Genomic DNA, 15,894 nt, shown 5'->3' with positions numbered 1-15,894 from the left:
TTATAATTACACATCCTAGTGGACCACCATCTCAAACCAGGATCCATATGAGTTATGAAGTAGCAATATTAGCCTTTCGTGAACCACTACTTATGGTTCATTAGGGGAACATCCAATCATTTCTTAATTCATGTGTGGTTTTGAGCATCAAAATATAAACAGTTCTCCTTTTCCCCCTTTATACCAAATGGCTGCAACCCCCGGTGCAGAGGGGAGCGGGCAGGTTGGGGGACCTCCTCGTAGTACTGCTTCTGGGCCTGGACAAAGTAGCCATTAACTGGTCCAGGCAGCAGGCGGTCGAGGGGGTCATTTGGCCCGACTGCCTGCCTCTCTTCCACGGCCACGTTCGCGCTCGGGTGGCCCTGGAGATGGAGCATGCGGTGTCTGCCGGCACGCTCGAGGCCTTCTGCGACCGGTGGGCACCGCAGGGACTGGAGTGCATTATCACTCCCGACAAACAAATTTTAATTAAATTGTTAAGTTTCATTTGATGTATTTTTGTTAAGTTACAGTTTTTGTTTACTGATCGCACCAAAAGAGCAACCCCCTTTTGAACCTGTGTGCATAGGACCTAAAGATTTTTATGTAGACAACTGTTCTTCTTGGGGCCCTGGTTTCAGTACGATGGGCGAGTGAGATTCAAGCACTGGGTTAACGAGGATCTTTATTTAGTGTGGCATTCTGACCAGGTGATGTTTAAAACACACCTTAGATTTGTGCATAAAGTGATTTTTCCCTTTCTTTTAAACTAAGACATTTTGTCCTCCCTACAGAATTGGAACGGTGACAATTTCCACTGGGTATTATCATGTTACGTAACTCTTCTATTGATTCAACTGATTACTTGTTCCCTTTGCTCCCAAATGATCATTAAACTTCAGCTTGCCTTTTGGTCATTGGCTGCATTGCAATGTTTTAATATTGCTGATAACAATCCTCCCGAGGTAGTGAAGACACCATTTATCCAATCCACAGCTATTTCTTTGACGGCTCTAAAATAAGTCTCCAAAGAAGGTCTCTCCATGGTGTAACTGGCTCACTTTCATTGGGTGCCACTGTCTGGACTTATCTTGGGATCTCATTACGTTTGGTCATTCCATTCTGTCTTTCAACCTTTTCCTTTCCCACTCCCACCCTTCCCTCAGACCCCTCTTCCTCCTATACCCATCCCTCTCACTTCTCCCTATCCCTCCTTCTCCCCGTTCCTCTTTTCTCTCTTCCCTCTTCCCCCCTCTGTCTCTCTCCTTCCCTTCCGAATGGCCCCTTTTCCCGTTCTCTTTGCCAGCTTGCTTCCCACGCTACACTCTCCCAATGAAGAGATAAACATGTGACAAAGAGGCCAGAAATAGGTGAAAGAGCAAAGCAAAGAGGTAAGAGATAGAGAGGAGAAAAAGAGCAGAGCGTTATCAAACCAGAAGTGGGGAGAGAGAAAGCCAGAAAAGGAGAACATGAAAGTGAATCAGAAAAGAAAGTGAACCAAAGAAGAGAAACATCAAACCAGGAGAGGGAGAGAGAAAGAGAACTATAAAGGAGACAAAGAGAAATACATGGAAGTTACTGATGCGCTATCAATAACTCAAAAGACTGAGATTAAGTGAGTAATTAACAGGCTTTTATTAACAAGAGAATGAAGGTGTGCCTCGAGTGGTCGACCGGTCCAGAATACAGAGGGACTGTGGAGCAGTCACCTTTATACCTGGACCCGTGAGAGGAGTCAGCCGAGACATGTACAGGCATGTACACAGTGGAATACAAACAGTGGTTTACCACATTCACCCCTTGTTTAAAAATGAGTCCGGCGGGGTGAAGTGTATTAAAAGTTAGTGTATTGGAGTCTCTCCGGAGGTCTTGTCTGCCGCTGTGATCGACGTGGCGACGGCAGGGGTAGTGAAGCTTCCGGCGTCGAGTCCCGCGTAGGCTGGGGCACTGGTGTGTAGACTTGTAGGTGTCGAGCGGGTCGCCGGGCCCAGGCCCGCCGTCTGCTGGGACTGGATATCGGGTCATGGGGGGGGGGTGGTAGTGGGTAGTGGGTTACTGCGGCCCCCGAGGGTGCGAGGTCTCGTATGGAGACTGTGTCCTCCCGCCCGTCCGGGTACGCAATGTAAGCATACTGGGGGTTGGCGTGGAGGAGGTCGACCCTCTCGACCAGGGGGTCCATTTTATGGGTCCTCACGTGTCTTCTCAGTAGGACCGGCCCTGGGGACGTCAGCCATGGCGGTAGCGATGTCCCCGATGTGGACTTCCTTGGGAAGACAAACATTTTCTCATGAGGGGTGGCATTAGTGGCAGTGCAGAGCAGTGACTGAATAGAGTGGAGCGCATCGGGGCGCACATCCTGCCAGCGGGAGGTCGGAAGGCCCCTAGACTTTAAGGCTAGCAGGGCAGCCTTCCAAACTGTCGCATTCTCTCTTTCCACCTGTCCGTTCCCCCGGGGGTTGTAACTGGTGGTCCTGCTTGTGGCAATACCCCTAGCGAGCAGGTACTGACGGAGTTCATCGCTCATAAACGATGAGCCCCGGTCACTATGGATATAGCTGGGGAAACCGAACAGGGTGAAGAGGTCGTTCAGACATTTAATGACCGTGGCACTGGTCATGTCCGGGCAGGGGATGGCGAACGGGAAACGGGAGTACTCATCAATAATGTTGAGGAAGTACACATTGCGGTCGGAGGAGGGGAGAGGCCCTTTAAAATCAACGCTCAGGCGCTCGAAGGGGCGAGTGGCTTTTATCAGGTGAGCCCTGTCTGGTCTATAAAAGTGCGGTTTGCACTCAGCGCAGACTTGGCAGTTCCTGGTCATGGTCCTGACCTCCTCAATGGAGTAAGGCAGGTTGCGGGCCTTGGTGAAGTGGAAGAACCTGGTGACCCCCGGGTGGCAGAGGTCATTGTGGAGGGCCCGCAGTCTATCGATCTGCGCGCTGGCGCAGGTGCCACGCGATAGAGCATCCGGGGGTTCATTGAGCTTCCCGGGCCGGTACAAGATCTCGTAATTGTAGGTGGAAAGTTCGATTCTCCACCTCAAGATCTTGTCGTTTTTGATTTTGCCCCTCTGCTTGTTGTTAAACATAAACGCAACTGAACGCTGGTCAGTGAGCAGGGTAAATAGTTTTCCGGCCAGGTAGTGCCTCCAATGACGCACAACCTCCACAATCGCCTGGGCCTCCTTCTCAACAGCGGAGTGTCTGGTCTCCGGGCCCTGGAGGGTTCGTGAAAAGAAGGCCACGGGTCTCCCCGCCTGATTAAGGGTAGCGGCCAGGGCAAAGTTGGACGCGTCGCTTTCCACCTGGAAGGGGATGGATTCGTCCACTGCATGCATGGTGGCTTTGGCAATGTCTTCCTTGATACGATGGAAGGCTAAGCGGGCCTCTGCCGTCACGGGAAAAGAGGTGGACTTGATCAGCGGACGGGCCTTGTCCGCATAGTAGGGGACCCACTGGGCGTAATAAGAGAAAAACCCTAGGCACCTCTTCAGGGCCTCGAGGCAGTGGGGCAGTGGGAGTTCCATAAGGGGACGCATCCGGTCGGGGTCGGGACCGATGACTCCGTGTTCCACAACACAGCCAAGGATGGCGTGGTGGGTTGTGCGGAATATGCACTTCTCCTTGTTATACGTCAGGTTGAGGAGTTTGGCAGTGCAGAGGAATTTTTCGAGGTTTGCGTCATGGTCCTGCAGGTCATGGCCGCAGATGGTCACATTGTCCAGATATGGGAAGGTGGCCTGCAACGCATTTTGATCGACCATCCGGTCCATCTCCCTTTGGAAGACGGAGACTCCGTTGGTGACGCCAAAGGGAACCCTAAGGAAGTGATAGAGGCGGCCGTTTGCCTCAAAGGCAGTATACTGGCGGTCCTCAGGGCGGATAGGGAGCTGGTGGTACACTGATTTCAGGTCAATGGTCGAGAAGACGCAGTACTGCGCGATCTGGTTGACCATATCAGCTATACGGGGGAGTGGGTAAGCGTCCAGCAAGGTGTAGCGATTTATTGTCTGGCTGTAGTCGATGACCAGGCGCTGCTTCTCGCCGGTCTTAACGACCACAACCTGGGCTCGCCAGGGGCTGGTGCTGCCCTCAATAATCCCCTCCTTCAGGAGCCGCTCCACTTCGGTTTTAATGAAAACCCTGTCCCCGGCACTGTATCACCTGCTCTTTGTGGCGATGGGCTTACAGTCGGGGGTGAGGTTAGCAAACAGTGGGGGGGGGGGTGACTCTGAGTGTGGAGAGGTTGCACCTGGTGCGCGGCGGGCAATTTGGAAGCTGCTGGCTGCGGACTGTGAGTGGGGGGAGGGGTCCACCGTACGCCATCGTAACACTTTTAAGGTGGCACTGAAAATCTAACCCCAGTAGAACGGCAGCGCAGAGGTGGGCAGGACCAGAAGTTTAAAATTATCGTACACAGTCCCGTCTACTACGAGTGTCACCACGCAGTAGCCGCCAATGTCCGCCGACTGGGACTCAGAGGCCATAGAAATCTGCTGGTGCGCAGGCAGGACTGGGAGAGAGCAATGCCGCACCGTGTCGGGGTGGATGAAGCTCTCCGTGCTCCCAGAGTCAAAAAGGCAGATTGTTTCGTGACCATTTACCTTAATGTCCATTGTGGACCGGGCCAGCTGGTGCGGTCTCGCTTGGTCCAGCGTAACGGAGGCCAGCGTAGGGGTCGGTGTGTCGCTGCGGGTAGCAGATGAGGCGGTGTTGGGGGCCTGCTGCGTCCCGGCTGTCGTCCAAGATGGCGGCGTCCATGATCCCCATGTGGCTGGAGGCGTCCAAAATGGCTGCTGTTCCGGTGGTTCGCACATGGCTGGGGAGGCCCAAGATGGCGGCCCGCACGGCCCACACGCAGCGCTGCTGGGGTTCGGGGTGGCTTTGGCCCTGCAGATGCTGGCGTAGTGTCCTTTCTTCCCGCAGCCCGAGCAGATCGCATTTTTCGCCGGGCAGCGCGCTCTGGGGTGTTTGGCCTGGCCACAGAAGTAGCATTTCTGGCCTTGGGGCACTGCTGTCTGGCCTTGGGCACTGCTGCGGTAGTTGGGCCGTTGCTGGGATGTGGCTGGGGTGGCACGGCGCTATGAGACGGTCCTACCGTGTCCCAGGCTGTCGTTCCCCGCGGCGTCCACGGTGCAGAGGAGTAGGCGTCCATGCCCCGGTAGGCTGCGTCCAATGATAGTGCGAGTTCAGAGGCCTTGTTGAGATCGAGGTCACTCTGCTCCAACAGTCGCTGTCGGGTGTAATTGGACCTGTGGCCCGCTACAAAAGCGTCCCGGATAAGTTCCTCTGTGTACACGGCGGCCTTTACATCCTTACAACCACAGGCCCAGCCAAGCACAGACAGTGCCTGAAGGTATTCCTCGGTCGATTCCCCAGGTTGTTGTTTACGACTCCCCAGGAGGTGCCTAGCGTACACCTCGTTCACTGGGCGCGTGTACTGGTCCTTGAGGAGATTGATAGCATCCGCGTACGAGGTCGCGTCCTGGATGACCGAGTACACTCGGTGGTTCACTTTGGAGGTCAGGACGTCCAGTTTGTCCTCGTCCGATTTGACCGTTTCAGCGGAGGCGATCAGAAATTTTTCAAAACACCTAAGCCAGTGAGTAAACTTGGTGGATGAGTCCGCCTCCCGATGATCTAAGTCCAGGCATGCTGGTGTGAGGATCTTCTCCATTATAAAAATCTTGTTAATAAAATTGATGCGCTATCAATAACTCAAAAGACTGAGATTAAGCGAGTAATTAACAGGCTTTTATTAACAAGAGAATGAAGGTGTGCCTCGAGTGGTCGACCGGTCCAGAATACAGAGGGACTGTGGAGCAGTCACCTTTATACCTGGACTCGTGGGAGGAGTCAGCCGAGACATGTACAGGCATGTACACAGTGGAATACAAACAGTGGTTTACCACAGTTACAACACGAAAAAAGGCTGTTTGGCTCAACCAGTCTGTGTCCTCATTTACCCATCACATGAGCAATTTGTTCTAATCACATGTACTCACCCTGTTCCCATATTCCACTAACCCCTTTTCCTTCATCCACCTATCCAATCTAATCTTGAATGTTGACATAGTTTCTGGCTCAACCACTAACCCTGGAAGTGAAATCCAGTCTCACGACTCTCTGGGTGAAGAAATTTCTTGTGCCCTCTGTTCTAAATTTCTTACATTTAATCTTGTATCTGTGGTCGCTTGTTCTTAACTCCTCAACTACTGGAAACAGTCTTTTCCTATTGACCCTGTCCATCCTTTCGTAATTTTTAAAACTTCTATCATACCCTGTAATCTGTGTTGTTCTAATAAAAAAAGGCCCAACTTTTCAAGCCTTTACTTGTATTTCCTCATACCAGCCAGCATCCTAGCGACTCTGTGTTGTACCCTCTCTGAAGCCTCAACATCTTTCCTATAGTGTGGAGCCCAATACTGCACACAGTACACTAACTGAGGTCTTATTAAGGTTTTATATAGGCTTCTCATTCCCTCGGTTTTTATATTCTATACCTTTTGAGATAAAATTTAGAATTCTATTAGCTATTTTTACAGCCTTATCAACCTGAAGTATTGTCTTTAGTAAAAACAAAAAATGCTGGAATCACTCAGCAGGTGAGGCAGCATTTGTGGAGAGGTGCTGCCTCTCCAAAGATGCTGCCTGACCTGCAGACTGATTCCAAAAATTTCTGTTTTTATTTCAGATGTCCAGCATCTGCAGTATTTCACTTTTTGTGCTACCTTTATTACAACAACAAACAACAACAACTTGCAATTATACAGTGCCTTTAATGTAGGAAAATGTTCCAAGGCGCGTCACAGGAGCGTAATAAGACAAGAATGGACACCGAGCCAAAGAAGGAGATATGACAGCTGACTAAAAGCTTGGTCAGAGATAAGTTTAAAGGAGGATCTTCAAGGAAGAGAGAGAGTTGCAGAGACAGAGGTTTAGGGAGGGAATTCTAGAGCTTAAAGCCTATATGGCTGAATGCACAGCCACCAATGGTAGGGCGCAGAAAGTGGGGAATGCACAAGAGTCCAGAGTTGGAGGAAAGCAGAGTTCTTGGAGGGTTGTAGGGCTGGAGGAAGTTACAGCGATAGGGAGGGGTGGGCTATTGGGGGATTTAAACACAAGGATGAGAATTTTAAAATTGAGGTATTGGTGGACTGACAGCCAACATCGGTCAGTGAGCACAGGGGTGATGGATGAGTGGGATTTAGTGTGGTTTAGAATGCGGGCAGCAGAGCTTTGGATGAGTTGAAGTTTATGGAGGTTGGAAGATGGGAGGCTGGCTAGAAGAGCATTGGAATAGTTGGGTCAGGAGGTAGCAAAAGCATGGATGAAGGTTTCAGCAGCAGATGAACAGAGACAGGGGCAAAGGTGGGCGATGTTATGGAGGTGGAAGTACGCGGTCTTTGTGACAGTGAGGATTTTGGGGTTGGAAGCTCATCTCAGGGTCAAGCTTGTGAACAGTCTGGTTCAGCCTGAAACAGTGGCCAGGGAAGGGGATGGAATCGGTGGTAATGGAATGGCGTTTGTGGCGGGTCTTGAAGACAATGGTTTTGATACTCCCAATATTTAATTGGAGGAAATTGCAGCTCATCCAGGGCTGCATGTCGGCAAGCAATCTGACAACACAGAGGCAGTGGACAATGTCCTGTGAACCTGTACCCTCAAGTTCATTTGCTCTTCCACAGCACCGAGCCTACTTCCATTTAGAGCATAATTACTAGTTATTTTTTTTTACCAAAATGCATCACCTCACTCACTGACATTGAATTGCATCTGCATATACACAGTGAACAGAAGTGGCGCCAGAACTGAACCGTGAGAGACATCACTACCTTCTGCAAACCACTCTGAAAAACTGCCCTTAACTCCTATTTTTTGTTTTCTCCCCTCTAACCAATCTTCAATCAGCCATGATCTTATTGAATGGCGGAGCAGGCTTGAGGGGCCAAATTACCTACTTCTGCTCCTACGTCTTATGTATGTTCTTATGTTTGCTCCTCCCACTATTTCTATGTCCTTTAATCTTCTCTAGTAATTTTACATGTTGCTCTCCTAAAGTCCATGTAAGCTGCATCCACTACATTTCCCCCATCTACCATGTCTGTTACCCTCTCAAATAACTCAAAGAGGTTTGTCAAGCACAATCGACTCTTTTTGAAATCCATGCTCGCTACTTCTAACTATTTCTTCTTTATCTAGCTACGTGGTAATTTCATCCATAATGAAAGACTCTAGTTTTTCCCTATCACAGCTATTAAACTAACATGATCCTTTTTAAAAATGGGTACTACACTGGGCACTCTTCAGTCCTCCAGCACACATGCAGACTCAATAGAGCCCTGAAATATAATTTCTAGGGCCTCTGCAATTTCTCCCTCAATTCTTTCAGAATCCTAGGATGTACGTATCTTGTTGAGCCTGAGCATTCTGTCTTCCCTTAAGAAACTTATCTAAAATAAGTTTAAGGAACTTATCTAAATTTTTCTCCTGATCCATCACAATATCACTCATCTCGTTCTCTACCACTTCAGGATTCACTTCCTCTCTGGTATCCTTCTCTTTAGTAAAGACCAATGCGAAGTACTTATTAACTACATCTGCTTTTTTTAATCATCCTCTACAAATTGACAATCCTTTGCTCTCAGAGGTCATAGAGTCATAGAGTGATACAGCACAGAAAGAGGCCCTTCGGCCCATCGCGTCCGCGCCGGCCATCAAGCCCTGTCTAATCTAATCCCATTTTCCAGCATTTGGTCCGTAGCCTTGTATGCTATGGCGTTTCAAGTGCTCATCCAAATGCTTCTTGAATGTTGTGAGGGTTCCTGCCTCTACCACCCTTTCAGGCAGCGAGTTCCAGATTCCAACCACCCTCTGGGTGAAAAAGGTCCTACTTTGTTTTCAACAATTCTCTTTTATAGAAACATAGAAGATAGGAGCAGGAGTAGGCCATTCGGCCCTTCGAGCCTGCTGTGCCATTGAATGAGATCATGGCTGATCATCCAAATTCAGTACCCTGTCCCTGCCTTCTCCCCATATCCCTTGATCCCTTTAGCCTTAAGAAATATATCCAACTCTTTTTTGAATATATTTAATGAACTGGCCTCCACCGCCCTCTGTGGCAGTGAATTCCACAGGTTCACCACTCTCTGGGTGAAGAAATTCCTCCTCATTTCAGTCCTAAATGGCTTACCCCTTATCCTTAGACTATGACCCCTGGTTCTGGACTCCCCGGCCATCATAAACATCCTTCCTGCATCTAGTCTGTCCAGGCCTGACAGAATTTTATAAGTTTCGATGAGATCCCCTCTCAATCTTCTAAACTCCAGTGAGTATAAGCCCAATCGACACAATCTCTCCTCATACGTCATTCCTGCCATCCCAGGTATCAGCCTGGTGAATCTTCGCTGCACTCCTTCCATGGCAAGAACGTCCTTCCTCAGGTAAGGCGACCAAAACTGCACACAGTACTCAAGGTGCGGTCTCACCAAGGCCCTGTACAACTGTAGCAAGACATCCTTGTTCCTGTACTCGAACCCTCTTGCTAAGAAGGCCAACATACCATTTGCCTTCTTAACCGCCTGCTGCACCTGCATGCTTACCTTCAGCGACTGGTGCACAAGAACACCCAGGTCTCTTTGCACTTCCTCTTCTCCCAATCTATTGCTATTCAAATAATAATCTGCCTTCCTGTTTTTGCCACCAAAGTGGATAACCTCACATTTATCCACATTATAGTGCATTTGCCATGTTTCTGCCCAATCACCCAATCTGTCCAGATCGTACTGGAGTTTCACGACATCCTCCTCACAGCTTACCCTCCCACCCAGCTTTGTGTCGTCTGCAAATTTGGAGATATTACATCCAATTCCCTCGTCCAGATCATTTATATTGTGAACAGCTGGGGTCCTAGGACCGATCCTTGCGGTACCCCACTAGTCACTGCCTGCCACTCGGAAAATGACCCGTTTATTCCAATGCTTTGCTTTCTGTCCGCCAACCAGTTCTCTATCCAAGTCAATACCTTGCCCCCAATCCCATGTGCCTTAATTTTGCACGCTAATCTCTTATGTGGGACCTTATCGAAAGCCTTCTGAAAGTCCAAATACACCACATCCACTGGTTCTCCCTTATCTATTTTACCAGTTACATCCTCAAAAAATTCCAGTAGATTGGTCAAGCATGATTTACCTTTTGTAAATCCATGTTGACTTTGTCCGATCCTGTCACTGCTTACCAAGTGCTCTGCTATTACATCTTTTATAATAGATTCTAGCATTTTCCCCACTACCGATGTCAGGCTTACCGGTCTATAATTCCCCGCTTTTTCTCGACCACCTTTTTTGAATAGTGGGGTAACATTAGCTACCCTCCAATCCATGGGTACTGTTCCAGAGTCTATCGAGTTCTGGAAGATGACCAGTAATGCATCTACTATTTCCAGGGCCACTTCCTTAAGTACCCTGGGATGTAGATTATCAGGCCCTGGGGATTTATCGGCCTTTAGTCCCATCAATTTTCCTAACACCATTTCCCTACAAATACTGATTTCTTTCAGTTCCACCCTTTCCTCAGGCCCTATGTTCCCCGGCATCTCTGGGAGGTTATTTGTGTCCTCCTTTGTGAAGACAGAACCAAAGTATGAATTTAGTTGGTCTGCCATTTCTTTGTTTCCCATTATAAATTCCCCTGATTCTGACTGTAAGGGACCTACGCTTGACTTCACCAATCTTTTTCTCTTCACATATCTATAAAAGCTTTTACAGTCTGTTAAACTGTTGGTATATTTCTAAAATACCATACTGTTCCTTTTGATGTTTTTCCCTTCATATTCTTTATCTTTCCGTAGCCACTCCTAACCTCTGCTTATTTTCTCATTATCTGCTTTAGCTGTTTCATTATTATTCTTATAGTCTTCATATGCCTTCTTCAAGTGGTTTCTAGCCTCTTTATCCATGGTATTCTAAAACCACGAGTAGTTTCATCTTTTCTAATGGAATACACTTATTCTATTTCTTTGCAATTTCTTTTCTTAAACATCCCACTGTTGCTCTACAGTCCTGTGTGCCAATTTCTCCTTCCAGAAGAAAGGAAAGTGGAGAGAGGGGACACAGAGGGAAGAAACACGTGAACAAGATAAAAGTAAAAGGGGAAGGAGAAGGGAAAGGAGGAAAGATAAAAAGGAGAGAAATAGAGAAGGAAAGGATGTGAAAGTGATGGGAAGGAGGAGAAATAAAAAGAGGGAAATGGATGGAAGAGAAAGGGAAACAAAAAGATAGGTAGGTGAGAAGTGTGAGACATCAAAAGAGTGGGTGACACAGGGTGCGCGAGACAGATAGGAGAGAAGTGAATAACACATAGAAGTAGCAACATGACTGTAGATGGAGTGACACATTTATAGAGGGGAAGGATATGAGACAGAAGAGATGAGACACAGAAGGAAAACAACGAAAGAGAGTTTTTTCAGACTTACCAGTATCAGTGTCCTTAGTTACATAGTTTTTTTATGAGAAGTATCAACATTTTTGGTTTATGTTTATTGTCAAGGATGGCATTGGTTGAATGAACCACAAGGATGTGGCTTAGAAATATAAAAGTAAACATTTTTGCTTCAGAGCTTTTTCAGGATGTTTCTCCAACAAAATTAGGTTTGCCCATCCCTATTTTCTGTATTTATTTCAGATTTCTAACGTTTACAGTTTTCTAAATATGATACTGCAGTCACCAACATGGCATGAAATCTGTTTTTGCAAAAGGTGTGGAACTGAGCTTTCTCAACCCTCACGCAGAGTTAACCCTGACACCTTCAGTGCTCTAAGTAAAACAACAGAGAATAAAATTGCTGTGGCGTCATCAAATCGCAACAGGGAACGATAAACTGTGATATCGTCGGCGACTCTTTCGCACGCACGTTAAACATCATCAAATCAGGACAATGACGGGTAACTATGACATCCGCTTCTCCTTAGTAACCATGCAGCAGGCCTGACAGCTCATTCTAAACTGACAACTGCACCGAACCAGCTCGTTCATGTCCTCACAATACAGGGGAAACATATTTGAAAGGCTACAGTGCATATACATAAACTATGGGCATCATATCGTAAAGTGGAACTTGCCAGGAAAATTATTTAAAAATCATTTTAATTGGGTTAATCAAGTCACGGGGTCAAGGAAACACACAATTCCTATTATCGCTGACTTTCAAAATTACTACATCAAAAGCAAAAAAAACAAACGTGACCTAACCATCACCTCTACTCCCAGCACACCTTTCGCTTGTCCAGCAGTCCGAGTCCTCCGCTCGGTGGGCAGCCTGCTGCTCCCTTCAATGCCCGCCGGGAATCGTAGTTCAGAAGCTCGCCATTCCATCCGCAATATCAACGGCAATGCGCTCAACGGAAAACTACGATCCCCGACGTGCATCGCGCTGCCAGCGCATGCGTGTCTGCACACCCTCCATCCTCGCCGCTGTTTCTCCTGCCTTCAGTAAAGGAGACTTGTTTCGTTTCGTTTGATAACGGAAACTGCGAGTGGAAGGAGAAAGAGAAGGAAACTGAGTACTTCCGCGTTTCACCTCTCAGTAAAGAACATTACTGACAGGAACAGCCTCTCTTATTGACTGACCATGACACTGTGAGCATTAACGATTAAAATTATATACAGACTGATTTTACTATAACCAGGAATAATCAATGAAACAATGTTGCAAGGATCTAAGAAAAAAGACAAACGTATTCTATCGGGTACGTGTCCGGATCCCAAGTGCCAGGCTCGGCTGTTTTTCCCAGCCTATGGAGTCAGTATAGAATGCACCGAATGCGGCCAGCGCCATGAACAAAGAAACCTGCTCAATGTAGAGGAAGTCACCGACCCAGACGTGGTACTGCACAACCTGCTGAGGAATGCTTTGCTGGGAGTCACGGCCCCCAAAAAGGGCACGGAAATGGTGAAAGTAATGGGACTGTCCAATTATCACTGTAAGCTGCTGTCTCCTATCCTGACCCGGTATGGCATGGATAAACAAACTGGGAAGGCCAAACTCTTGAGAGAGATGAACCAAGGGGAAATGTTTGATTGTGCTTTGTTGGGTGACAGAGCTTTCCTTATTGATCCAGAGCACATTGGGACTATGGGCTATGGGAAAGACCGCTCAGGGAGTCTGTTATACCTCCATGATACTCTGGAGGAGATTAAGAAGGCGAATAGTAATCAAGAATGTTTAATCCCTGTTCATGTTGATGGTGATGGTCATTGTTTAGTTCATGCTGTGTCCAGGGCTTTGGTGGGCAGAGAGCTTTTCTGGCATGCTTTGCGTGAAAATCTCAAACAGCATTTTAAAGTAAACCTGGATCGTTACAAGGCTTTATTCCATGACTTCATTGATGCAGCAGAATGGAAGGATATCATTAATGAGTGTGACCCTTTGTTTGTCCCTCCTGAAGGAGTACCTTTGGGTCTACGTAATATTCATATATTTGGTTTGGCCAATGTATTACATCGTCCAATCATTTTGCTAGATTCTCGGAGTGGAATGAGAAGTTGTGGTGATTATTCAGCTACCTTTCTCCCAGGATTAGTTCCTGAAGAAAAATGTCGGGGAAAGGATGGACAGCTTAATAAACCTATTTGCATTGCATGGAGCAGTTCAGGGCGCAACCATTATATACCTTTGGTTGGAATAAAAAGGGGTCCTTTACCCAGGCTTCCTTTGAAATTGTTGCCTAAAGCCTGGGGTGTCCCACAGGAGCTTATTAGAAAGTACATACAGTTTGAAGATGACAGCTGTCTATTAGGAGGTGACCGAAGTTTGCAGGACAAGTACTTGCAGAGGCTAGTTGCTGCAATGGAAGAAATTTTCTTGAAGAAGCATGACATCCACCCTTCTCTGGTAGCAGATGTTCATCAGTATATATACAGAAGGACAGGGGTAATTGGAATACAGCCTGAGGATGTTACTGAAGCTGCAAAGAAGGCTGTCATTGAAAATCGTTTGCAGAAATGTTTGATTTGTGGTGCTCTTTCAGAGCTTCATGTGCCTACAGAGTGGCTAGCTCCAGGAGGAAAGTTATACAACTTGGCTACAAGCACCCATGGTCAACTGAAGCCAGACAAAAATTATAGCTTTCCTGTTCACCATCTGGTGTGCTCGTATGACCCGAAAGAAGATGTACTGGTGCCAGACTATAATTTGAGTCACTTAACATCCTGCAACTGGTGTCATGGTACTTCCATGCGCCATGTTAGAGGGGATGGTTCTGTTGTGTACTTAGATGGAGACCGAACTAATGCCAGATCTGCTGGAGGCAAATGTGGCTGTGGCTACAAGCATTACTGGGAAGGAAAGGAATATGATAACTTACCTGAAGCATTCCCAATAACTTTGGAATGGAATGGAAGGGTGGTGCGAGAAACTGTTTATTGGTTTCAATATGAAAGTGAAGTGGCTCTAAACAGCAATGTTTATGACGTTGCTATGAAGCTTGTCACCAAGCATTTTCCTGGTGAATTTGGAAGTGAAATCTTGATTCAGAAAGTTGTTAACACCATATTACATCATACAGCCAAAAAGAATCCTGATGAATATACTCCAGTCACTGTTGAAGGCGCACATAGTCGTAGAGTTGGTGACTTGCAAGATGAACCAATATCAGAGCCACATTTACCTACCAAAATTATTTTAATGGGTCAGAAATCAAAGACGCTGCATAAAGAAGAACTGAACATGAGTAAAACTGAAAGAGGTATTCAGCAGAATATTACTGACCATGCAGCTATTGTGCAAAAGCGGAAAACTGACCAATTACGACAGGATCAGAAGGGACCAGCCCAACCTTCTTCTGGAATTCTTAAAGATGGCTCATCATCTGCCCCAGCCACTCCCACTAAGTCCCCTTATTCCCCATCAGCTACCAAGGAAAAAAAGATTAGAGTAACCACTAGTGATGGGCGACAGGCAACATTGACCCTTCAAGCATCTGTAACATTTTCTGAATTTCAAGAAAGCATAGCTAAAGAATTTAACCTTCCTCCACGTTTGCAATGCATACGGTATGGCTTTCCGCCAAAGGAACTGCATCCTCCTAAAGTGGGATGGGAGAATGAGGTTTTGCCCCTGCAGCATGGTGATCGCGTTTCTGTGGAGATTCTGAAGGACAGCAAGGAACCTGTGCCTGCTGCTTCAACATCTGCAGCTCATTCCTGGAAAACTGAAGAACCTGAAGCATCTGGTAGCACTTCTGTTAAGGATATGCAAGACCATATTGATCTTGAAATGTCTTCCCTCTGCCTTCTAGCAACCTTAATGGGTGAGAAGTTACATTATCTTATTTTTGTTCATTAAAGTTCATTTAACTAGGCATATTATTATGATAGCATCCCACAACTAGTAGGTATAAAAAGAATTTAAAAAACCTAAAGGTGGAAATCTGTAGTAAAAGCAGAAAATGCTGTAAATGTGTACAAGTTTAATCAACACCTGTAAGCGAAAGATAATGAAAGGTTAGCATTTCATGATTGCCTCATTTGCCTCTCCTTTGCTTTACAATACCAATATCCTGAAACAGGTACTGGTGCATTTACAATCCACGTTAATTTTAAGAGTTGACATAGACTGTGCTGCAAGGCTGCAACACAATGTGTGTGTGTGTGTGTGAGGTGGTGGGGGGTTCTGATGATGTCATAAGCAGCAAGAGTGAAGCTAGAGCAGTTGATGTAATCAGTACCATGATGTGTTGAAGCCCTCACTCCACCCAGCTGTTGTTTGATCTAATTAGGCTATGTGATGTGAAAAGCATTGAGACAGTTGAATAGACTGCATCATGGTACTGTAACAATTTGGTCTTATGAAAAATATTGACACTAGATGTGTGTCGACAAGAAAAGATATATATTAACTTTTATGTTCTAGAGCTTA

General features: G+C 46.8%; 1 protein-coding gene across 1 annotated transcript in view; it reads left to right on the top strand.

Moving 5' to 3' along the window:
• The first annotated feature begins 11,995 nt into the window (after positions 1–11,995).
• The window catches only part of vcpip1 (valosin containing protein (p97)/p47 complex interacting protein 1), a 37,378-nt gene continuing 33,479 nt past the window's right edge, over positions 11,996–15,894 (top strand). The window contains exon 1 of the mRNA XM_085993088.1: positions 11,996–15,286. Within this exon, the coding sequence (XP_085849214.1) occupies positions 12,682–15,286 (2,605 nt within the window). The 5' untranslated portion in view covers positions 11,996–12,681. The remainder of the gene's footprint in view (positions 15,287–15,894) is intronic.

The sequence above is a fragment of the Somniosus microcephalus genome, chromosome 7 (assembly GCF_052327205.1).
Source record: "Somniosus microcephalus isolate GS21.2 chromosome 7, FLI_Smic_1.0, whole genome shotgun sequence".
Taxonomy (NCBI): domain Eukaryota; kingdom Metazoa; phylum Chordata; class Chondrichthyes; order Squaliformes; family Somniosidae; genus Somniosus; species Somniosus microcephalus.
Note: the sequence above shows the minus strand (reverse complement) of the source record. Positions and strands in the feature narration are given on the sequence as shown.